The 24,833-nt window shown below is 44.3% G+C and overlaps 1 protein-coding gene across 2 annotated transcripts in view; it reads left to right on the forward strand.

The window, feature by feature from the left end:
• The window catches only part of DDX47 (DEAD-box helicase 47), a 582,234-nt gene that overhangs the window by 203,921 nt on the left and 353,480 nt on the right, over nucleotides 1-24,833 (forward strand). For both annotated transcript variants that reach the window (XM_073592664.1, XM_073592663.1), the window contains exons 5-6: nucleotides 9,623-9,741; nucleotides 23,335-23,406. In XM_073592664.1, the coding sequence (XP_073448765.1) occupies nucleotides 9,623-9,741; nucleotides 23,335-23,406 (191 nt within the window). The remainder of the gene's footprint in view (nucleotides 1-9,622; nucleotides 9,742-23,334; nucleotides 23,407-24,833) is intronic.

A 24,833-nucleotide genomic window follows, 5' to 3' on the forward strand; every position in this document is an offset into this window, starting at 1 on the left:
GAATGGTCACTGAACCAAACAACCTTCGCTCAAATCACTCAAAAATGGGGAATACCCAAAGTAGATCTATTTGCTTCCAACACAAATGCAAAATCTCCGATATTTTTCTCCCTGGACCCTACAGATGGCAACAGCGGGGTAGATGCTTTCAACCAAAGCTGGAAATGGCATCTGTGCTATGCATTTCCTCCAACTGCCATAATCCCAAAGGTAATTCAAAAAATCAAGGCAGAGAAAACAACGGTGATACTAATAGCACCGCACTGGCCCCAGAGAGCATGGTTCAGTCACTTGAAAAACCTCAGCATACAACCTCAGCTGACACTGACGGACCGGCCGGATCTACTATCACAGGGCCCGGTCAACCACCCGAACCACAAGATCCTGAAGCTCTCGGCTTGGTTACTGAGAGGGTAAAACTCCAGAACAAAGGACTGTCAGACAGAGTGATCAACACCATCTTAAACAGCAGGAAGCCGGTAACGAGGGCTATCTATGAGAAAATAAGGAAAAAGTTTGTTTCTTGGTACAGAAACAGACCAATCTCCAACAGCGGGATAATGACAACAATTTTGGACTTCCTACAAGATGGTGCAGACAAAAACATATCGCCAAGTACCCTGAAGGTACAAGTTGCTGAACTCTCCTCGGTCATGGATACTAGACTAGCGGAGGACCCGCTGATAAGACGATTCCTTATAGCACTTAAAAGAACTAGACCAGACAAAGTGTACAGAACTCCCACCTGGGACATGGGCACGGTACTTAAGGGCTTTCTTTCCTCTCCGTTTGAACCTATGGAAGAAAGCTCAGACAAAAACCTCACGTTAAAAACTGCGCTCCTTCTAGCCCTAGTATCCGCCAGAAGAGTGAGCGAAATCCAAGCTCTGTCTACAATAGAACCATACTGTCTGATACATCTGGACAAGATAATTCTCTCTCCAGATCCGGCCTTTCTACCCAAGGTCTCTTCTTCCATAGAACCCAAAACATCGTCATACCCTCACTTCCAACAACCATGGATAGTAGGAAAAGGGACATTTACAGTAAACTAGATGTAAGGAACACGCTCATAGCGTATCTCGAAAGAATGAAGGAATGGCGTAGAATGACCTCCCTTTTCGTTCTCTATGCAGGAGTCAACAGAGGGAAACAAGCTTCAAAAAGTACCATCAGCAGATGGATAAGGATGGCCATACAGATTACCTATAAGGCACAGAATCTCACGCCACCTAGTGAAATCAGAGCGCACACAACTAGAACCTGGGCAACCTCGGTCGCAGAGAAGGCAGGGGCAACTCCGGAGCAGATCTGCAGGGCAGCGACATGGTCGAGCTTCAGTACCTTCGCAAAGCACTACCGGATAGACCAGCTGTCTGACCAAGACCAAGCATTTGGTCGCAAAGTGCTCCAGTCTCTAACCCCACCCTAGTAAGTATTGCTTGATACATCCTCTCGGATGCTGCCCTGGAAGACGATTCGAGAAAACAGAGTTAGGTACCTGGTAACTCTTTTTCTAAGAAGTCTTCCAGGGCAGCACTAGTTCCCACCCTTGAAATGACAGATACCAGGTACAGCGGGGGAGCTTTGAGCTTACGGGGAATTCCTTCGGTGCTTTAACACAACTGAGGCATGCAGGCAAGACTGTGAAATTTATAATGGTGGACTAATGTGTTTCCTGTTTTAGGGAGGAGGAGCCTATCTCTCGGATGCTGCCCTGGAAGACTTCTTAGAAAAAGAGTTACCAGGTACCTAACTCTGTTTTTTTTTTTTTTTTTTTTTTGTTTGTTTGTTTGTTTTTTTTGCACATGCACTTTAATGTTTTGGAATTGACTTTTGGCATTTTTACTAATATTTTTATGGACTGCTGTTTTGTGTGACATCACTTATGGACACTTTTTTTATTCATCTACTGTATTATTCATGTGCGTTATTAGAGTATGGTTTGGCTTTTCACAGCACTCTAGATTTGCATCCATTGTTTAGATGTTGTACACCTTTCCTTATTTGCTTGTTCACCCTTTATGAAGATAGCGATATGCTCCCTGTGTGTGTATATGTGTATCTCTCTCTCTCTCCCTCTCTGCATAGATAGAGAGAGATATATATATATATATATTACACACACACGTTCTCATAAGTTTATAGACCCTGGCAGAATTTATGATTTCCTGGCCATTTTTCAGAGAATATGAATGGTAACACAAACTTTTCTTAGACTCGTGATTAGTGTTTGGCTGAAGCCAATCAACTGTGTTTTAATCTTTTTAAATCATAATGGCAACAAACTACCCGCATGACCCTGATCAAAAGTTTACATAACCCAGTTCTTAATACTGTGTATTGCCCCCTTTAACATCAATGACAGCTAGAAGTCTTTTGTGGTATTTGTGGATGAGGCTCTTTACCTTCTCAGATGGTAAAGCTGCCAATTCCTCTTGGCAAAAAGCCTCCCAGTTTTTGGAAATTCTTGAGCTGCCTTGCATAAACAGCATGTTTGACTTCTCCCCAGAATGTCTCAATGATATTGAGGTCAGGAGACTGAGATGGCAACTATAGAACTTTCTCTTTATTCTGCTGTAGCCAATGACAGGTCAACTTGGCCGTGTGTTTTGGATCATTGTCATGTTGGAATGTCCATGCGCAGCTTCCTGTCTAGTGAATGCAAATGTTCCTCCAGTATTTTTTGATAACATACTGCATTCATCTTGCCATTTTTTACAAAATTTCCTGTGCCTTTGTAGCTCACGCATCCCCAAAACATCAGCGATCCACCTCCGTGTTTCACAGTAGGAATGGTGTACCTTTTCATCATAGGCCTTGTTGACTCCTCTCCAAATGTAACGTTTATGGTTGTGGCCAAAAAGCTCAATTTTGGTCTCATCACTCCAAATGACTTTGTGCCAGAAGGTCTCTGTGCTGTTTGACTTATTGTAAGTGGGATACTATGTGGCATTTGCATAGTAATGGCTTTTTTCTGGCGATTTGACCATACAGCCCATCTTTCTTCAAGTGCCTCCTGATTGTGCATCTTGAAACAGCCACATGTTTTCAGAGTGTCCTGTATTTCACCTGAAGTTATTTATGGGTTTTTCTTTGCATGCCAAACTATTTTCCTGGCAGTTGTGGCTGACATTGTAGTTGGTCTACCTGACCGTGGTTAGGTTTCAACAGAACCCCTCAATTTCCACTTCTTGATTTAGAGTTTGAACACTGCTGATTGGCATTCTCAAATCCTTGGATATCTTTTTATATCCCTTTCCTGTTTTATACAGTTAAACAACATTTTCCTGCAGATCCTTTGACAATTCTTTTGCTTTCCTCATGACTCAGAATCCAGAAATGTCAGTGCAGCACTGGGTGAAAGATACAAGGGTCTGTCAGGAGTCCAGAAACTCATTGACCTTTAATACACACTATTTACAAGCAAACCAATCACAGGTAAAGATGGTTACCTTTTTAATAGCCATTCAAACCCCATTGTGTCAACTTGTGTGCATGTTATCAGGCCAAAATCACCAGGGTATGTAAACTTTTGATCAGGGTCATTTGGGTAGTTTCTGTTGCCATTATGATTTAAAAAGAGTTGATAAATTGCTTCAGCCAAACACTAACCATGAGTGAAATGCAAGTTTGTGTCATCATTAATATTTTCTGAAAAATGGCCAAGAAATCATAAATTCTGCCAGGGTATGTAAACTTATGAGCATAACTGTATATCCACACTGTATTGTCGAAAGTATTGGGGTGCCTGCCTTTACACGCACATGAACTTTAATGGAATCACAGCCTTGGTCTGTAGTGTTCAATATTGAGTTGGCCCACCCTTTGCAGCTATAACAGTTTCAACTCTTCTGGGAAGGCTGTCCACAAGGTTTAGGAGTGTGTCTATGGGAATGTTTGACCGTTCTTCCAGAAGTGCATTTGTGAGGTCAGGCATTGATGTGGATGAGAAGGCCTTGCTCGCAGTCTCCGCTCTAATTTATCCCAAAGGTGTGCTATCGGGTTGTGGTCAGAACTTTGTGCGGGCCAGTCAAGTTTCTCCACCCTAAACTCGCTCATCCATGTCTTTATGGACCTTGCTTTGTGCACTGGTGTGCAGTCATTTTGTAACAGGAAGGGACGATCCACAAACTGTTCCTACAAAGTTGGAAGCATGAAATTGTCCAAAATGTCTTGGTATGCTGAAGCCTTTAGAGTTCTAATAGACATCCCTCAATGAAATTCTGAGCGTTCTGAGTCTCATGGTGTCCTCATTTTGAGGCTTTTTCCTTCACTCAATGATATTCAAGGCCTCTCCAACCCTACATCCTGTTGGTCTGGAACAAACATGCTCCTGCTCTATCTCCCTAGGCTGTAATTGAATTAAGCAAGGAACTCCCTTGCCTGGTGCATCTTGAATCCAGCCTTGACAATAGCGAAGTTGTTTCTACCATGCCCATGTAGGGTTAGTAACAGATGCCAGCCTCAAAGGCTGGGGTGGGGGGTTCCCATTCTCTAGCAGTTCAGAAAACATCATTCTCCAATATCCTTGGGCTCAAAACAATAAATCTAGCTCTGCATCAGTTGACCTCTTTTTTTCGTTTTACATTTAGACAACACAACTGTGGCCTATATCAATCAACAGGGCTACAAGAAGTAAGTCTGATCATCTTATGGGTGGAAAACTACTGTCCTGTATGCTCTGCTGTTCACATCCCAAGAGTGGAAACTTAAACAAATTACCTCCATGGTTACTGCCTGGACCAAGGGCAATAGGCCTTTCATCCCAAGATGTTTATTCTCTGTGTCAGAAATGGGGGACCCTAGATGTGGACATATTGACCTCCAGGTTAAACTGCAGTTTACCCCTGTTTGTAGTCAGGACAAAGGATCTTCTAGCACTGACATCAGATGCTGTTGAGATCTTTTTTGCCTGGTGTAAACACAGATACTTAGTTCCCAGAAATATCACACTACCTCGCTTTTGGTCTTCCTACAATAAGGACTTGACCAGAATTTGGTCTTGAGCTCCTTTAAAGGATAAGTTCACTTCAAATAAATAAAATAAATAAATGCACTTTTTGTAGGTAAAAACCTAATTTTCATATCAACCTTAAACCTGTCAGGGCTGGGCTCAGCTCTTCCTTCTCAGAGCTCTGTGCTCAGCTGTCGGTTAATTGCCAAAGACTCCTTCCTCTTCCACAGTGACTCACCTGGTCTTCATTTCCTGCTCGTTGGCTAGAGCTGCTGGTTATATAAACTCCTGAGATCAGATCTTCTGTGCCTTTGCCTTGGTCAACATATCCAGACTCTCTGCTGTGTTGTCCTGTGAAAGACTTTTGCTTGGCTGACTTCCCTTCTGGTTCCTGATCCTGTTTGCTGCACCCGACTTTGCTGATCTCTGGACTTCTTTTTCTCTGGCTTGTTCCGACTACCCCTCCTGGTTACCAAACTCTGGCTATGTTTGAGATCAATGTCAAAGAGTTTGATTTTCATTGTCTGGGTATTTTTAGAGACATCAAGGGCCTGTCCAATAACTATTGGGGAAATGGACTCTGTCCTACCAAGAGTATCTCATAAAGGACATTCATCCTCAAAATCCAGTGTTTCTAGATGGATTTAGATATCTCATGAGCTTTCCCTCAAATGTATAAAACGTCTCCAGCACTTTTATGTGCCCACTTCACCAGATCGGTAGATGTGCTTGGGCTTTCCAAAATGAAGCCTCTGTTGCTAAGCTCCTTAAGGCTGCTACCTGGTCTTCAGTTGAATTCATACCTTCTGCAAGGTCTATCAGGTGGCCGTCCAAGCCTGCGCAGATGCAGTATTTGGCTGCAATGTTCTTGTAGCAGCACTTTAAGTTTGACATTTTGTTTTTGTTGAGCTTAAGAGCACAGTTCTCTTTGCCTTGTTGCCCATCCTTCTCATTAATTATTTGGGGATGTCTCAGGGTCTATGAATATCCATCCTGTACTATTAGATTGCTTGTAAATTCCATATCTTTAAGTACAGAATAGGACACTGGCAATCAGCCCTTTGATCCTGTGCTACTCTGCATTGCTTGCTTAACCACTTCCCTACCGGCCTATTGCGGAATGAGGTCCGCAAGGTGGCTCAGCTGTGGTGTGTCACTCTGACACACTGCATTTCTGCTCTTGATAAAGAGCCTATGACGTAGGCACTTTACCACATGATCAGCTGTGACCAATCACAGCTGATCACAACAGTAACCAGGAAGTGCCAGTAATTGGCTTTCCTCAGTCTGCGCTGCAAAGGCGTGAGCAGAGTTGAGCCGATCGGCGGATCTCCTGAGGCACAGCCCCCATCAGCGGTGTCCATCACGGATGTCAATCAGTGCCCATCAAAAATGCCTGTCAGTGCCTATCACTGCAGTTTCATCAGTGACCGTCCGTGAAGGAGAAAACAAAATTTTAGAACAAATATTTCAAATATTTGTCTTTTTTTTTACATTTATTTAGTAATAAATAGAAAACCTAGTGGTGAATAAATACCAAAAGAAAGCTCTATTTTGTGGGGGAAAAAAAATATAAAAATGTAATTTGGGTACAGCATTGCATGACAGTGCTGGAAAGCTGAAAATTTGGTCTGGGAAGGAAGGGGGTGAAAGTTCCCTGTATTGAAGTGATTGAAAAAAAAAAACCCTGGAGACTCAGTTAGGTAGGGTTATAGGGGTATGACCAAAGGGTGTGTCCAACAAGGTTTTGCCAGTGTCCAGTCACCTGTAGGATAGCTGCCTATAACCCAGGGTCTATGAATATCCAGCCTATCCCGTGCTGTCCTCCAAAATCTGGACTTTACGGATAAGTTAAAATTCCTTTTCTTTTGCAAGCATTTTGGCATTACATTTAATTTGAACATTTACAAGAACTATACTGTATGTAGAAATTCTAAAGGAGAAATAACCTTGTGTTTTTTTTTTTTTGTTTTCATTTTAACCACTTAAATACCAAGCACTTATGCCCCCTTCCTGCCCAGGCCAATTTTCAGCTTTCCGCAATTTGACAATTGCGATCACGCAACGCTGTACCCAAACTAAATTTTTATCTTTTTGTTCACACAAATAGAGCTTTCTTTTGGTGGTTATTAATCACCGCTGGGTTTTTTGTTTTTTGCTAAATGAAAAAAGACTGAAAGTTTTGAAAATAATCTTTCTTCATGAATTTAGGCCATAATGTATTCTGCTTTATACTTAGGTGAAAATAGACCAAATCAGTGTATATTATTTAGTTTGTAGGAAAGTTATAGCGTCAACAGACTATAATATATATGAAAGTTGATCAATCCTGATGGTACTGACAGCCTATCTGGTTTCTGGAGGCCCAAAAATGTTAGGACAGTACAAATATCCCCCAAATTACCCCTTTTTGCAAAGTAAATAGCCCAAGGTATTTAGTTAAGAGGCATAGCAAGTTTTTTGAAGTTGTCATTTTTGGTTATAAGTTTTTGGAAAATTAACCACTTCACGCACGCGCTATAGCCGAAAGACGGCTACACCGTGGACGCCAATTTCCGGGAGGGCGTCCCTGGACATCCTCCTGTTTACTTCCGCAATGCACGCTCCCGCATTGAGGAAATTCTGTGCTGGCCGTGTACCTTGGACACAGCCAGTCAGACTGCTATAAATGGCCAATCACAGCGGCCGATTACAGCGCGATTTGGAGCTTCCAATGAGAGATGTTCTCATATGTAAACATATGAGATCATCTCTCATCGCCGGCTCTCCCTCCTCACAGAGACGGCGTGTGTGGAGGGAGAGCTAATGGCTGCAGCGGTGAGTGTCAGGGGAAAAAAAAAATAAAGTGACCACATCACCTGTCAGTGCCATCTGTCCCCACTGCCATCTGTCCCCAGTGCCACATATCAGTGCCATCTGTCATCAGTGTCACGTGTCATCAGTGCTACGTATTGGTGCCATCTGTCATCAGTGCCACATCAGTGTCATGTGGAATCAGTGCCACGTATTAGTGCCATGTGTCATTGTCCTGGTGCTCCCGGGCCTTCAAAAGTGTAATAGATACTCAACAAGTTAGATGTGTAATTTATACTCCTTAAACACGTGATGGTGCTCCCTGCATGTTGGACCTTTCTATGTGGCTAGGCTGTGAAAAAGTCTCACACATGTGGTATCGTAATACTCAGGAGGAAGAATAGCAGAATGTATTTTGGGGTGTCATTTGTGGTATACTCATGCCATGTGAGAGCAATAACCAATGACAATTTTGTGAGGAAAAAAAAAAATCTTAATTTTGCAAAGAATTGTGGGAAAAAATGACATCAAAAAGCTCACCATGCATCTTACTAAATACCTTTGAATGTCTACTTTCAAAAAAGAGGTCATTTGGGGGGTATTTGTACTTTTCTGGCTTGTTCGGGTCGCAAGAAATGAGATTTGCACCACAGATTGTAGACTCTTTAACATTCACACAGACCAAATAATATCCAGCAATTTGTTTTTTTTTACCAAATATATGTAGCAGCATAAATTGTGGCCAAAATTTATGAAGAAAAATTAATAATTTGCAAAATTTTATCACAGAAACTAAGAAAAGTGTGATTTTTTTTTTTTTTCCCCCAAAAATTTTCGGTCTTTTTTCATATATAGCGCAAAAAATAAACCCAGAGGTGATGAAATACCACCAAAAGAAAGCTCTATTTGTATGAAAAAAGGACAAAAAAATAATTTGGGTACAGTATTACATGACTGAGTAATTGTCATTCAAAGTGTGAGAGCACTGAATGCCGAAAATTGGTCTGGGCAGGAGGGGGGGTTTAAGTGCCCAGTTGTCAAGTGGTTAAAGAAACCTTTTTTTTTTTTTTTAAATTTGTGCTCACATACTGTCACCAGTGCAGTACAGCATCATATAAGGGGTGTGGCGGTGATCAGGGACAATTTTTATATATTTATAATACACTTTGACCAGAGCATTACATTGTTACCATAGTAACAAAGTACTCCTCTGGGGAAGTGATCAGTGCTAAATTTTTTTTTTTTACACATTTTTTGCATATAGATTGCTATATGCAAACATTTTACTGAATGAAGTTGATTCATTCAGTTTCTTTTGTTGTGATTAGCTGGGATTGGTCAGAGCTAATCACATAGTACAGATGGGCTGGGAATGGTCCAGTCTGTTCCATGTGATCACACTGACCAATCACAGCTAGCAACACAATTGCATACAGTGGATGACCTGAAAGGAAGCCATCTATTGTTTACAACTGTCATGTGACCTGCAGTGATTGGTTACAGTAGTCACATGCTTGCTGCCAGTGTGGCTACCGGTCATTGGCTATATTTGGTAGACACAGCCGGTGACAGATCGCACCGCTGTGCTGGGCGCGATCCGGTAGGACGTAATATGATTTCTGCTCGGATTGACGATGAGGTTCCAGTCGACGTCCTTGCCATAGGCTGGGTGGTTACCGGTTAAATGTCAAGTGGAATGTGCAATTTTGGAGCAATGGGTTAACGGTTTCTGAAATACTAGAGAATAAAGATTACGTTGCATAAAATGTGTTTAATGTTACTTTGACTGTTTGTTAAAATGTTGTCATTGTCAAAGGCTAACAACAATTAGCTCCTGTCTTCTGAACTGAAAAAATTTATTTTTCTCTTCAGCTACACCTGGACGTCTTATTGACCACCTAGAGAACACAAAAGGATTCAACCTTAGATCCATTAAGTACTTGGTAATGGATGAAGCTGACCGAATTCTCAACATGGATTTTGAAACAGAGGTTTGAGCTTTTAAGTCTAATGCCATGCATTAACTGTATTCCACTTTAACTTGCAATTCGTTGGGTAGCTTCCCATAAATTCTGTACCATGACATTATCTATACATTGAAGGGATTATTCTATATTATATTCACTTGCCACATGGGAATAAAAGGCGTTTTAATCTAGTTCTCTAAACCATTTTTTGGGTGAACTGAGAAGATTTTCTGAGATGCAGTTACCTTCAGGAGACTCAACACTGGCTACCAAACAACAAAGCTTTTGGAATCGCTCAGAAATAACTCCTGTCACTCCCAACATACCTCAGTTTTTTTGCTAATGCTCTAGGAGAATTAAAGTCTTCTACCTGTTAAGAGAAGCAAACCAATTACTTTCTGTATTTACAAAGAGATGTTTTTTCTTCAAGCAAGAATCCTTAAATGAAAGAGCTTATAAGGTGCAGCTTTCTGGTTAAAGGCATTACCTGGAGTCCCCCGAGAGGGAGGATGTGAGTCCTGTAAGTCACATTACAAGCATTGTGTTCTATTGATGGAACTCTCCAACCACCCCACATATTGTGTGTAGCTAGAAGCAGAGTGCTTTACAGGTCCAGAGCAGTACAGCACTGATCTGATGGAAGCCTTTATATATTAATTAATATATAGCCTATATATTAATATAAATATGTAGAAGAATACATATCGGGCCTAAAATGAGGAAAAAAGTTTTTGTTTTTTTAATATATTTTTTGGGGATATTTATTATAGCAAAAAGTAAAAAATAATGCATATTTTTGTTTATAGCGCAAAAAATAAAAACCGCAGAGGTGATCAAATGCCACCAAAAGAAAGCTCTATTTGTGGGAAAAAGACGTCAATTTTGTTTGGGAGCCACATTGCACGACCATGCAAGTGTCAGTTAAAGCGACGCAGTGCCGAATCGCAAAATGTGTTCTGGTCTTTGGCCAGCCAAATGGTCCGGGGCTGAAGTGGTTAAGTGGTTAAAAACAACCACATCTTCTTTTTGGAGAGCAGCCTGTATTTCTCCTGCGGTTACCTGTGTTTTTTCCTTTGTATCCTGAGCAATTCTTCCACCAGTTGTGGCTGCAATCTTTCTTGGTCTACCTGACAAAGGAAGGCAATTCATAATTCCCGATTTCTTTGCCTGCAGTTCTGAAAACATTGTTTAATGTCCCACATGACTGCGTGGCCTACTTTATGTAGGCTGCACCATACGTACACTCTGCAAACGGTTTGGAGAGCATCGCAACTTTGTAGAGAGAGGCTGTGACAAACAGTGTACCTAGACACTTTAAAGAATGTCACGAGCAAAAATCCTCTGGACTACGTGTGTGGGTTATAGAATCTCTCTCACATACTTTCCCTACCGCCGAACGCTATAAGCGGCTGTGCGAACGAGAGAACTGCAGGATCTACACACTTTCTCGCCAGGAGGCCTAAATGAAGGCATCGAAATTAATATCCTGTTATGACCCCGGGCCCATATCCACCAACATTGTCCTCCATACCACCTTATACCTCTTAAATACTTTGTAATTATTATATTATATATTTTATCTGCACAGTTTGCTATTTTTGCTGTCCCAGACTTGCTGGTTCTCTACTGAGGCGAATGGCAGTGCATTACCCCTTTGAGGAGAGTTTTCTGAAAAAATGGACATCTCCTCTGGTAATTGACCCCCCCGGTATCTAGATTAAATGAGGTGACCACGATTCCGGTGGAAGGGTCCTCCTCTTTCAAGGACCCTGCCGACAGAAGGGCCGAGGCGGTTGCCCGGTCCATGTTTACGGTGATAGGGTTGGCGCTTCGGCCACGGTTCTGGTGTCACAAACACTTACTGAATGGGCTAAGTTGTTGCACCGCAACTTGGGGAAGGAGCAGGTTTCCCCAGTTTGTGTGGAACTGGCAGACCAGTTGGTGCATGGCCTTAAGTATATTTGTGATGCGGCCCTGGATACGGCCCCTTTGCTTTCTAGAGCCTCAGTATCAGCAGTAGTGCTGCGTTGGCTGATTTGGCTCAAGTGTTGGTCTATGGACCAGACATCTAAGAAAGCGCTGGTGGAGTTGCCCTTCAAAGGTGGGAGGCTGGATGACCTTATTAAAAATGTTACTGGAGGAAAGAGTACTTTGCTCCCACAGTCCAGAAAGGCTAAGGAGCCACGCCGTAGGCAGGGGCCCTCTTTTTCCGCTCAGAAGCCGCTTTTTCGTCCGCCCGTGTTGACGGGTAAGCGTTCCCAGTCCGACAAGGTGGCCGCTGAGGGACAAAAGCGTTCCTGGTATCGCAAGCCGAACAAGCCTGCGAACAAAGCTTACGCATGAAGGTTTGCCCCCGCCCGAATCTCGTGTGGGAGGTCGCCTTCAGCTGTTTGCAGACCGGTGGACTCTTTCTTTCAGGATAGTTTCTTTCTTGTCTGCCAGACAGGTTTTTTTCCCCTCCAACCTTCTTCTTCTGGCTCGTCTGGAGGCCCTTTTTGGGGCAGTACAGGACTTACTACTGTGGGGGGTGATAGTGCTTGTACTGATGTCGGAAAGGTTTCAGGGATTCTACTCCAATCTGTTTGTAATCCCGAAGAAGGAAGGGGTCCGTCTGGTCCTGGATCTTAAGGCCCTCAATTGTTTTGTGAAGGTTCGGAGGTTCAGGATGGAATCGGTTCCTTCTGTGGTCGCTGCACTTCATCAGGTGGATTTCCTGGCATCTTTGGACATCAAGGACACATACTTGCATGTCCCCATATACGGCAGACACCAGAGGTTTCTGCGATTTGTGTTCAGGGACGAGCACTACCAATTTGTAGCTCTTTCCTTTGGCTTAGCGTCAGCACCAAGGGTCTTCACCAAGGTGCTGGCCCTGATTCTGGCGTTGCTGAGACAACGAGGGATCACGATCGTGGGTTACCTGGACGACCTCCTCCTGAGAGCAGCTTCTGCCTCAGAACTAAGGGAGGATGTGGAGATCACCATGCAGACTCTTCAGGAGTTTGGCTGGGTGTTGAATCTCCAGAAGTCGGTGTTGCTGCCGACACAAAGCTTGGAGTACTTGAGGTTGATTCAGGACTCCTCGAAGGCATGAGTCTTTCTTCCTTCAAGCTGCAGACTCTCCAATCTGCGGTGCGTTTGCGGATGTCCCACAGGTGGTCGTTGCTGCGTTTTTGCATGAGAGTTCTGGGCCTCATGGTAGCCACTTTCGAGGCAGTACCGTATGCTCAATTCCACACTCGGGTCTTGCAGAAAGATCCTGTCCAAATGGGACAAGTCTCCGACATCCCTGGATTATTAAATCTGGGTGAGCCAGCTAGCCAGGGCTTTGCTCCTCTGGTGACTCAGGTCCCTGGCCCTTTGGTCCGGGAAATCATTCTTTCCTCTTTATTGGACGTTGATCACGATGGACGCCAGCCTGACCGGCTGGGGGGGAATTGGGGGCATCCAGTCGGCCCAGGGTCGCTGGACGCAAGAAGAATCCCATCTGTCGATCAATGTGCTGGAGCTGCGAGTGATCAGGCGGTGCCTCTCCCACATGGTCGCAGAGGCTGCAGGGTCGTCCGGTCAGGATCTAGTCAGACAACGCCACGGTGGTGGCGTATGTCAATGTTCAGGGAGGGACAAGGAGGAGCTCAGCGGCGGTGCTGGAGGTCTCCCACATCCTACAGTGAGCAGAGCGGCGCGTCCCAGCTCTGTCAGCCGTGTGCATTCTGGGTGTAGAAAACTGGCAGGCGGACTACCTCTGTTGTCAGTTAATGGACCAAGGGGAATGGTCACTGCATCCGGAAGTGTTTCAGCTCATTTGCCTACGGTGGGGCATGCCGGATGTGGATCTGCCTTTCGGCTCAATCGGAGGGTGCAGAGATTTGTGGCCAGGTCAAAGGATCCCTGGGCGGACGCGTCATACACGTTGTTGGCCCCATGGGGGCATTATCGGCTAGTTTTTATGCCTTTCCCCCTCTCAGGCTCCTCCTTTTGGTTTTCTTTTTTTTTTTTTTTTTTTCAGCAGCCCTTGGCGACTCACTCATTGGTGCGTACGTTTGTTCAGGGGGTTCGGCATGTGGCTCCTCCGGTATGCCCGCCGCTGCCCCCGTGGGATCTGAATCTGGTGCTCTCGGTGCTTCAGAAACCGCCGTTTGAAAACATTAGGGAGATACCTTTATTGACGCTCTCTCAGAAGGTAGTCTTTCTAGTGGCTGTTACGTCTGCACGATAGGTTTCTGAGTTGGCAGCCTTGTAATGCAAGTCTCCTTATTTGATCATCCACAAGCCCTCTTTTTCTTCCGAAGGTTGTTTCAGCCTCCATCTAAATGAGGACATTGTGCTTCCGTCCTTATGTCCTCGGCCGTCGCATCCCAAGGAGGTTGCTTTACATTCTTTGAATGTGGTCCGGGCTCTGCGGGTGTATCTATCTGCTTCGGCTCCTTTCCGGAGGTCAGAGTCTGTTTGTCTCGGTGGCTGGTCCGATGAAGGGCCTGGCGGTCTCGCCGGCTACCATTTCTCAGTGGATCAGACAGATTGTTGTTCAGGCTTATGCCATAAGGGGGCGGGCGCCTCCCTTTCCCGTCACGGCGCATTCCACCAGGGCAATTGGTGCTTCCTGGGCTTTCCGGCATCAAGCGTCCATTTCACAGGTGTGTAAGGCGGCTACCTGGTACACACTTTCACCAAATTTTGCAAGGTCGATGTTGGTGCATCTTCGGATGCATGCTTCGGCCGTAAGGTTTTGCAGACGGCCGCCTGGGGTTGCGGCTCCTCTGATGGGGTGTTCTTTTTGTTGTGGTTGGAGTTTATTTTCTCTGTGTTCCCACCCCTCATTTTTGCCACTGCTTGGGGACGTCCCTAAGGTCAAGATTAAAGTGCTGTGTCCGTCAATGAACGAAAGAGAAAATGGGATTTTTGTACTTACTGTAAAATCCCTTTCTCTGAAATTCATTGACGGACACAGCACCCATCCCTCCTATTTGTTTGTACTGCTTTTTGACGAACTGAGCTGCTGGGAGCAGAGTGAGGGGTTATAGCCAGTAGGACCGCCCCCTGGGCGGTACTGTGCTTATGATTTTTTTTTTTTTTTTTTTTTTTTTGTGTGTGTTCTTCCTCTCCTAAAGGTGGCGATATAACCCTAAGGTCAAGATCAAAGTGCTTTGTCCGTCAATGAACTTCAGAGAAAGGGATTTTACGGTAAGTACAAAAATCCCATTATTTTGGACGGCTCCTGGCAGACTCTATGTGGGCTCTTCTGAGTTGCCTGAATCTTTTCTCTCAATAAATGGTTTACCATCCTCCTCCTAGTTAGCTGCCTTTGACAGCCTAGTTGTTGAAGCCCAGGTCTTGAGGGACAGGGGCTTCTAAGATTTGTTCATCCTTACGTTCTTGAAGGCTAGAACATTTTTGCAAAGGCTACTGTCACACCTGGATGGTTTACTTCGCTTGGTGTGAGGCATGTGCCTTCCATCCCAGAAAGTACTCTGTGGGAAGCATTCTTTTGTTTCTCCATTCTTGATCCATATATGCCCTTGAGTACTTTTAAGAGTCAAATGTTAGCAGGTGTTCTGTTAAAGTTTACCCTTTAGCTTTCGTCAGTCCAGTTTGGTTTGTCATTCCAGACAGTCCCTGTGGACAGGGACTGTAAAATAAAAAAAAGGCTTTTTTTTACACCTGTTTAATCTTTTTTTTTTTTTTTCTTGGAGTAGATTAGTGGATACAGATCTCTACCCCATTGTGTCTTAATGATCTATTCCTATTGTTGCCTGCTACAAAATTTAGGCCTGCTGGGAGTAGGGGGATGTCATGTACCTGGTTGAGCTGATGGGAGAGCTTTCCCCTACACCTCCTGTCCTGTTTCTCTTGAAGGTGGCGACAGGACATAATTGGGCACAGAGTGGCATGGGTGCCTGGTTGGAGATCCTGGGCAGACGGTAATTGCTGCAGGTGCCAAGCAGCGGGCAGGCTCGTGGACTGATGCAGAACAGCAGGCAGACTGGTGATGCAGGTACACAGCATCAGGTGCAGTACCGCAGGCAGCAACCAGGCGGGTGAGCAGGCAGATTCAGGGTCTCGGGTGGTCAGGCAGGCAGATGTTGTTAATGGCCAAGCAGCAGAGGCACAAAATCGAATCCAGAGAAGAGTCGGAGCTAAGCCAGGGTTGGTATCAGGCGAGCAGAGAAGGCACCGGAACGGGCACAACGGTGTGGTCAGAAATACGTTTATCAGGAAAGAGCAGAGTCAAACAGGCCAGATATACACAAGAACAAGCAAAGGATCAGGTCACAGACAGCAGAAGCTGATGACCACTCAGCAATCTCCTGGTCTATAGAGCCAATTTAAATAGACAAGAGGGAGCCAAGTATTCATTCACGCTAACACGCATGAGCACGTGCGCAGGTACGTTAGTGAGTCAAGGACCGTTTAGTTGTCTCTCGCAAATTCTTATGGGAACCTTTAGTTATCACTCGGGAATTCTTATTAGCAAGTGCATGTCTTTGTGCATGACTATGCATACGATTTCCTTGACAGAGGCATTCTACTGGGCTGTCTTGTCAGAGCTGCTGTGCCTGTGCCCAATTTCCTGAAGGTAAAAGTATAACCCAGTGTTCCAGTATACTGAGTCCTGTTTCCTGTAATGTGCTGAAAGAAAAGGATGCTGTTAAGATAAAAATTATATTTCTTGACGCATCATGGCAGCTTACATTGGGTTTGGACTCTGCCCCACAACCAGCTAAAGACTGGTTAGCTATTCATTTTAGAGAGGAACCCACCGCAGCATTCTCCTTTTTGTCTTTACCCGATTAGGCCTGGATGGATAGCTCGGCACCCCTTGCCCCATTTGCCCCAGCCAGATTCAGAGCCCCCCCCCCCGGTAGAAATCCTTGCCTGTCCAGTCTCTAAATGAGCTAGATGGGAGGAACCCGAGTCTGATGGCCTTGGGGGTATGTTTTGGCTAGACTTATACAAATTTTAAATAGGCCTGTTAAATCTGCAGTGGTCTCCAATTTTCACCCCTTTTATCACCCTACTTTCCTACTTTCTTCTCTGGGCCTTGTAGTCCTTCAGGTCTCTCTTGCCTTCTTCCAAAATGGCGGCCAGGTGTTCTGCAGCTTCTGTGCATATGTAACATCAGGAACCCTTTCTGCCAGTTTCTAAGATGGCACCGGGTCCTGCGTCTTACTAGTGCACATGCACGGGCATGATGCCATTTCTGCCGGTTCAGCAGTATATTTAATAAACTTGCTTCTTTCCTTATATCTCCTGCTGGTATTTTTGCAGCTGGTTTGCTGGGGACTACTGTATTATCTCCTCTTTCTTAACGACACTTCCTTTGCTATAATTGCATGCAAGTCTGTAGACTGCCATTTTCTTTCCTTCTAGAGTATCTTTTATATCTTTCAGGTCTTGAAGCTTTCTATTTCAGTGCTCATGGAGGCTGCTGCCCAAGCAGACCATCCTGCACCTGCAAGGTAGGGGGTTTTGGTAAGTAGTGAGTATTGTGCGAAAAAGAGAGCCTTGCCACTAATGCTGTCATTTTTGGACAGCCCTATCAGGTCATCAAGATCTTAAAATTCAAGACGCAAAGCGTATGATCAAAGAGAAGCCAATCCAGGTCCGCCTCCTGCCATCATCACCTCATGGAAAAATCTTTCGTCTCATCACCGTCCCTCATCCCGCAGTCAATACGCCTGTCCTGCGGCAAACGCCTTTTGGGTATGCGGGGCCTCCTCACCTCCAGAAAAATTGGCTTGTCGTTATTGCTTTGAGGAGACGACCAAAGAGAAAGAAACGAATGCTAGAGAAGTAACATGGCATTAGAGAATCAGTGCGGGAGTCAATCCTTGAAGTATTAGCTCAGAGTACATCTTCTGCAGTTCCCTGTGTACCTCAAAGGTCAGATAATTTGTTCGATAGTGAAGATTTAGACGTTTCTGCAGGATTCGACTTTACATTGGCTGAGGCATTTGCCAAGTCAGTCAAAGAAGCGATTTGTTGATGGGAGCTGAGGGAAACCCCTCGCAAAGTCAGGAAATATTTTCAGAATCTTAAGAAGGAACCGGAATCTTTTCCATTTGTAGACAAATTGGAAGACCTCATTAAGGACAAGTGGCAAAAACCAGATGAGAAAACTAGCTTTAACAGGCTAGCAAAATTATATCTGTTAAAGGAACCGAATGTTAATCTATTAATTTCTGCACCAGTTGTTGATGCCTCGCGAATGCACCTGGCCAGACATGTAACCTTGCCCATGAAGGACACTGTAACCTTCAGAGATGTACTGGACTACAAGATAGATCTCGACCTCAAAGTGGAGTTCCACCCACTTTTTTTTATCTTCCTCTCGATAGCTTTGATATTGGCCATAGTGTCAGCAATGGGCATTTTTTTTTTTTTTTTTTTTTTTAGTTATCTTGCCAGGATTCTAAGCTTTTTATTATCACTTCTGCCTTCTTCCACCCACAGCTATGTGTGTCATATCCGGCGGCGCACTATCTGCTGGGAGATGTTTGTCATGATTCCCAGGAGGCAGTGGGCATCACCGCCGCTCAGTATCTGTGCTGCGAGGTGTGGATAATGCGCATTCACGATATCGGGCAGTGCATGCTGGTTATTTCCCCAGTTGATTATCCTTGTGGGCTTCGCCTGCCCACAAGCAAGATGGGAGCACACAAGAAGAAATATAAGGTTTGTTTTTCTATAAAATATTAACTATAGCGGCGCAATTTAGAAGACTAATGAGTGGCACATTATAATAGTATGATGATAATAGATGGATTTAAAAAAAAAAAAATGGCTATATGTCGTTGGAACTCCACTTTAAAGTGGTTCTAAAGACAGAAGGTGGTTTTTTTTTTTTTTTTGTTTTTTTTCCATGCTTTCCATGCTTTCCATGCTTTCTATGCATTAAGATGAAAAACCTTCTGCGTGCAGCAGCCCCCCTAATACTTAGCTGAGCCCTATCTCAATCCAGCAATGTTGCACAAGAGCCTTGGCTGTTCAGGACGCTTCCTCCCGATTGGCTGAGATACAGCAGGGGGCGCGATTGGCTCCTGCTGCTGTCAAAGTCAGTGAGCCAATGAGGAGAGAGAGGGGGTGGGCTGAGCTGTGGCTCCGTGTCTGAATTGACACACAGAGCAGTGGCTCAGCTTGGGTGCCCCCATAGCAAGCTGCTTGCTATGGGGGCACTCAGCAGGAGGGAGGGGCCAAGAGCGCCAGCGAGGGACCCAAAAAGAGGAGGATCTGGGCTGCTCTGTGCAAAACTACTGCACAGAACAGGCAAGTATAACATGTTTGTTATTTTTAAACCAAATTAACAACTTTAATATCACTTTAAAATGGCATAAACAGCAGCAGGTGGTGCTTACAGACCAGCTATTTCTCTAGCTGCTGTGAGGAAAGCGATTTCCAGCTGGACCTCCAATATCGAGAAGTCTCTACTGGAAGGTGCAGACCAGGAAAAGGTTGTAACGGCTCTTCAAGAACTTGAGCTGGCAGGAGATTTTGTGGCAGAGGCATCAGTATATGTAAATAGATCCTCCACCAGCACAATGTTGGCCTCTGTGACAACTAGAAGAGCCTTGTGGCTGAAGCCCTCGGTAGCGGATGCACAAATTGATGCAAGATACCCCGTGATGGAACTAATCTTTTTGGATCTAAACTAGGTTCGGCCATGTCCAAGGTTGCTGGCGGGCAGCGGAAACCACAGTAGGGCCCATCTTGCAGATGTAACCACCTGGAAAGATACAAGGATGCAAAGCGTTCTAGACCCGGAAAGAAAATAAGTAAGTAAATAAGTAAGTAAATAAGTATATAAGTAAGAAATAGGAGAAATGCCCGGTCTTTATTACGAGATTGCAAAAAATCCAGATTTTCCTCTTTGGGGGACCAGCTGAAGTCCTTTTGAAAGGTACGCCCGTCTTGCTTATGTTAGTGGGAGCCAGACTAAAACTATTTGTACAGGTTTGTGCGGACAACATAGGAGACCCTTGGTCAATATTCAGCATTCATTTGGGTCACAAATAGAGATTCAAAGGCAGATTCCCCAGAGGCCATTTTCAGTGAGACTTCCGTCATCATTGGAAAAAAAAGCTGTTAAGTATGTGCTGGAGCTAGTTCAAAAGCGCGCAGTTATGGAGATGCCGTTCCCCCAAAAGGGGAAAGGATTTATGATTTTAATCTCCATTGCTCCTGGTGAAGAAGAAAACGTGAGACCTTCGTACAGTCCTAGATTTAAAGTCTCAAAAGAAGAATTCAGGTTGAATCCTTCAAAATTGAGAGCCTTCAGTTGTTTCTACTACTAATGAACTTAGGAGACTGGATGCTGTCCATAGTTATCGGAAGCTTATCTTGAAGTGCACATACATCCTGTCTTCCAAAGATTTCTTCGGTTTGAGATGAATCGACAACATTTAAGCTTCAAAGTTTGCCATTTGGAATCTCAACTGCTCCCAGACCCTTCACAAAAGTTCTATTGCCAGTAATAGCATTCCTGAGAGAGAAAGGATTGAGAGTCCATTATCTGGACAACATCCTTCTAGCCGTCAACCAGGAATCTCTCATTGGAAAATACAGATTTTCACACTCCGATTCGACTGAATAATAAACTAGAAGTAAAGCAATATTCAACCAACCCAGATGGTCTTTTTGGGCGCAAAATTGAATACCCAGGCTAACGTAATAGAGCTTCTCCAAGAAAAAAATAACCTTTAATTCAGAAAGTGAAGAGGATGTTGGCAGCCATTTCTCTAATGGCCAGAGCCTGTCTAAGTGTACTGGGATCAATGACCGCCACCTTCCCAGCTGGCAAAGTGGCACACAAGAATATTAAAAAATTATTTTCTCTTGCAGTGGAATGGAGCATCAAGGCGTCAAAAGATCTTCATCCAAGAGGAAGTGAAACAGTCTGTGGTGGTGGACTCATGTTCACAGTTGTAAGAAACACTGTCATATTGTCCCTCTGCAGCTGGAGATGGTCACATTGGATTCCAGCCTGGAAGAGTGGGGGTGCCCACAATCAAGGCATCCCAGGGACATTGGCAGTTCCAGCCATAAGGCATAGTCTCAAACATTCTTTAGCTCAGGGCAGCCTTTCAGGTACTCCTAGCATTCAGCTCATCCTTGAGGTGGAAGAGTGTCCTGCTATGTATGGACAACAAGGTTGCGGTGGCCTATGTCCAAAGGCTGGGTGGCACCAGAAGTCGCACACTCGAGGGCAGTCTGCCCTATTCTGGACTGGGCCCAGGTGCATCTAGCGGATCTGAAGGCTATATATAATCCAGAAGCACAGAACCAATTGGCCGATGATCTGAGCAGGAATTTATCAAACAACGAATGGTCTGAGTCACGAGGCCTTTTCTCTAATAACCAAATCCTGGGGTGTTCCGGATATCTATCTGGCAGCAACTCCTGCGAATGCCAAGTGTGCAAGGTAACTAGCAAGAGCTCCTTATCTCACAGCTGAGGGGATAGACTGCTTACACCATACTTGGAATTTTCAGCTGGGGTATATCTTTTCCCCAACACCTGATTGCAAGATTTTTATCCAGACTTAGGAGACCGATGGCCACAGTGATGGCAGTAATTCGATTTTGGCCGAGAAGACCCATGGTTCACAACACTCCTACAGTTGAGCATAGAGAACCCATTGCCTATTCCAGTAACACTGGACCTGCTTTCACAGGGCCAGTTTCTACACCCAGCGGCAGAAAGACTACACCTGACAGCTTGGAAGTTGAAAGGAATAGGCTTTTAGAGCAAGGGTGTTCGAGAGATGGTATCTACTTTGCTACAAGCCAGGAAGAGTACTACAAACAATACCTATTGGAAAGTGTGGCAAAGATTGACCTTATTTGCTCAACAGCAATGTTGGAATCCATTGTCTCCTGATGTATCGCAAATTCTTAAATCCCTTCCATTAGGGCTTGACAAAGGCCTATGTTTAGGTACCTTAAAAGTCCAGGTCTCTTCCTTATCCACCATGACAGGGGTAAAATGGGCATTGAACCCTCTTGTCATACAATTCCTGAGAGCATGCTTAAAATTCAGGCCCCCTAGAAAGCCAACATTTTCATCATGGGATCTGTTTGTAGTCCTGGAGGCACTATCGTGTTCTCCTTTTCACCCTATTGATTCAATCTCCTTATGGCGATGAGGAAGGTTAAGTTTAATGTTAGGTCCCATAACTTTAGCAACTTCAGTGTCTGAGATGCCAGTATTAATGATAAAGAACCCCTAGTTTTATTTTTTTCCCAGATAGAGTGGTTCTGAGACCCGCAGATCGCTTCATACCTAAAGTGGCCACCTCGTTCCACTTCAACCAAGAAATAATACTACCAGCATTGCTTAACTAGCAGGGAGAACCACATCCTTGGGACGTCGAATGTAACATTAGTCCCATCTATTGGCAACTAAGGCCGCGTACACACGGGCAAACTTTTCGACCGGACTGGTCCGGCGGACTTCCGACTGACTTTTTAACGAACGGACTTGCCTACACATGATCACACAAGTCTGACGGATTCGTACGTGATGACATACACTGGACTAAAATAAGGAAGTTGATAGCTAATAGCTGCCCTAGCGTCGTTTTTTGTCCGTCGGACTAGCATACAGACAAGCGGATTTCTGGGTCCGGCGGAGTTAAGACGTAAAGATTTGAAGCATGTTCCAAACTAAAGTCCGTCAGATTTTCGACTGAAAAAGTCAGATGAAGCCCACACACAATTGTCGGACCAGTCCGATAGAAAAGTCAGCTCGTGTGTACGCTGGATAACTCATTTAGGAAGATGGACAATCTCCTAATAATCCCTCATGGCCTTGGGAAAGGTCAAGTGGCATCTTCATGCACGATGGCTTCTAAAAAAACATCAAAAAGGCCTATTCTGTACAGCAACTCTGGGTAACTGAGGGCTTCTAGGCTCACTTTACTAGGGCGGTGGAACCTCCTGGGCAGCATATTGCAGAGTATGTCTGGAGACGATCTGTAAGGTTGTAACTTTGTCTTCCAAGAACATTTTGTCACATTAAAGAGTGGACCCTGTTCCGCTCAAACCTGTGGAGTTTGGGGAAACAGTTATTCAAGCTAATTCTTCTGTTTCTCTTTAATAAAATTGTACTTTCTAGCACCCACCCATTTGGCGAGTTAATTCTCAGTATATGCTGCCATGATGCGCCAGCATATTGGAAAATTGTATACTCACCTTTCCGTAATTTTCCTTTCCTGGCTCATCTTCATGGAAGCATACAGATTCCCACCATTTGAGGTGATGGATACGGAGAATGCTGCAGTGGGTTCCTGTCTAAAATGTATAGCTAACCAGCCCTATCAGGTTGTGGGTGCATAGTCACAACCCAGTGTATGCTGCCATGAAGATGTTTCAATAAAAGAAAATTGCAGAAATGTGAGTATACAATTTTTCGTTTTTGTTTTTTTTTTGGATCTGTTGTATGTGTGTTAGTTGCTCCATAGGGCATGCCTATCTTTTTCCAGAAAACAAGATGCGCTTTGTGGGGAACCTAGATTCCATTAATTTATCTATTTTGCTGTTTTGTAATGCTTGGCAATGGTAGGAAGATGTATATGCTTTAATAAAAGGTGTGTTTTTTTTTTTTTTTTTTTATATTCAGGTAGATAAAATTCTAAAGGTTATTCCGCAAGATCGTAAAACTTTTCTTTTCTCTGCCACCATGACAAAAAAGGTAAACTGAGATTTGTGTTGTATTTTTTTTTTAAACAAATGTTTTAAAAAAATTTCTCAAGGAAATCTGTTTTGAGGATTATAGTGAACTTTGCATTAATGGGCTTGTTTGTGGTCGAACGAGGACCATTTAATTTGAGCTCTTGCTTTATGAACTTGAAAGATACCTTTCCTAAGGAGTAGGATTATCTGAGCTTAAGGATCAAGTTTTGGTATCAAGTGCGCTATGCGTTTCAAATGTGGGTGATAAACCACTACGTTTGGTATAGGAATTTCAGATCTGTGATGAGGGATCTGATTGCATTCAATAGGGGTTGGTAAGGACAGGCATGTTTGTCCATCAGTAGACTCGACTAGGTAGCCAGATGTCCCCCAGAGCCTCCAAGCGTGTTTTTTTTTTTTTTTTTTTTGTTTTATCTGTGTTTCCCATCAATAGCCATGCATTACTTGCGGATGAGCATCTAGAGCAGGGGTAAGCAATCTTTTGAGAGGTGGACAACATGGAAGAGATCAAAGATCACCGGGTGGCCCTTTTTTTTCTTTTTAAGAAATGGACTAGCAAGCCCCAATGAAAAGTAAAGACGGACTAATGAATAATTTAGCTTCAGTGAGAAATTCGGCATTGACTTTCACTCACAATTTTGTCTTTTCATGGCTGGAGTAATTGGTTACCCTCACAGCAGAACATCTGGTAATGCAGGCTGATTTCTTTGATTAGTTTCAGGCCTGGCTATCTGCTCTGATTACTGGTCAGTAGTATGTAGTTCTGTGTCCATGGGTCTGTAGTATGTAGGGCAGTGTCCAGGGGTCTGTAGTATGTAGGGCAGTGTCCAGGGGGGGGTCAGGAGGGCATGGTATTGGGGGGCTAAGAGTGCACGGTACAGGGGGGTCAGAAGGATATGGTGTAGGGGCACAGGATGGCTAAGTACAGGGGGGTCTGTAGGGCATATTGCAGGCAAGACAGGAGGGCATGGTGCAGGGAGGTCAGGAGTGTGTGGCGCCGGCAGGTCAGTACGGCATCGTGCAGGGAGGTTAGGAGGGTGTAGTATTGGGGGGGTTAGAAAGGCACAAACATACTTTACTTATGCAGAATGGCGCAGGAAAGTGAGCTCCATATTCTGATCCCCACAGGCCCTCCTCTCACACGTCACGCGCAGCCACGTATGCCTTTGATGGATCGGGGGGGAGGGCCAGTGCCCCAGTATATGTATGTACGTGCGTGTGTATATGTGTGTGTATATGTGTGTGTGTGTATGTGTATTTGTACAGATGGGTGCAAGTTAATGGGTACAGAAAATGGGTGCAAGCTGGTAAGTATAAGTTGCACACCTAAGTGCACAGAAGTGGCAATACAGATACAACCATACATTTAAATATGTATACAATTATGTATATAAATGCACATATATATATACACATGCACACGTG

This window comes from Aquarana catesbeiana, linkage group LG07 (genome assembly GCF_042186555.1).
Source record: "Aquarana catesbeiana isolate 2022-GZ linkage group LG07, ASM4218655v1, whole genome shotgun sequence".
Classification (NCBI taxonomy): Eukaryota; Metazoa; Chordata; class Amphibia; order Anura; family Ranidae; genus Aquarana; species Aquarana catesbeiana.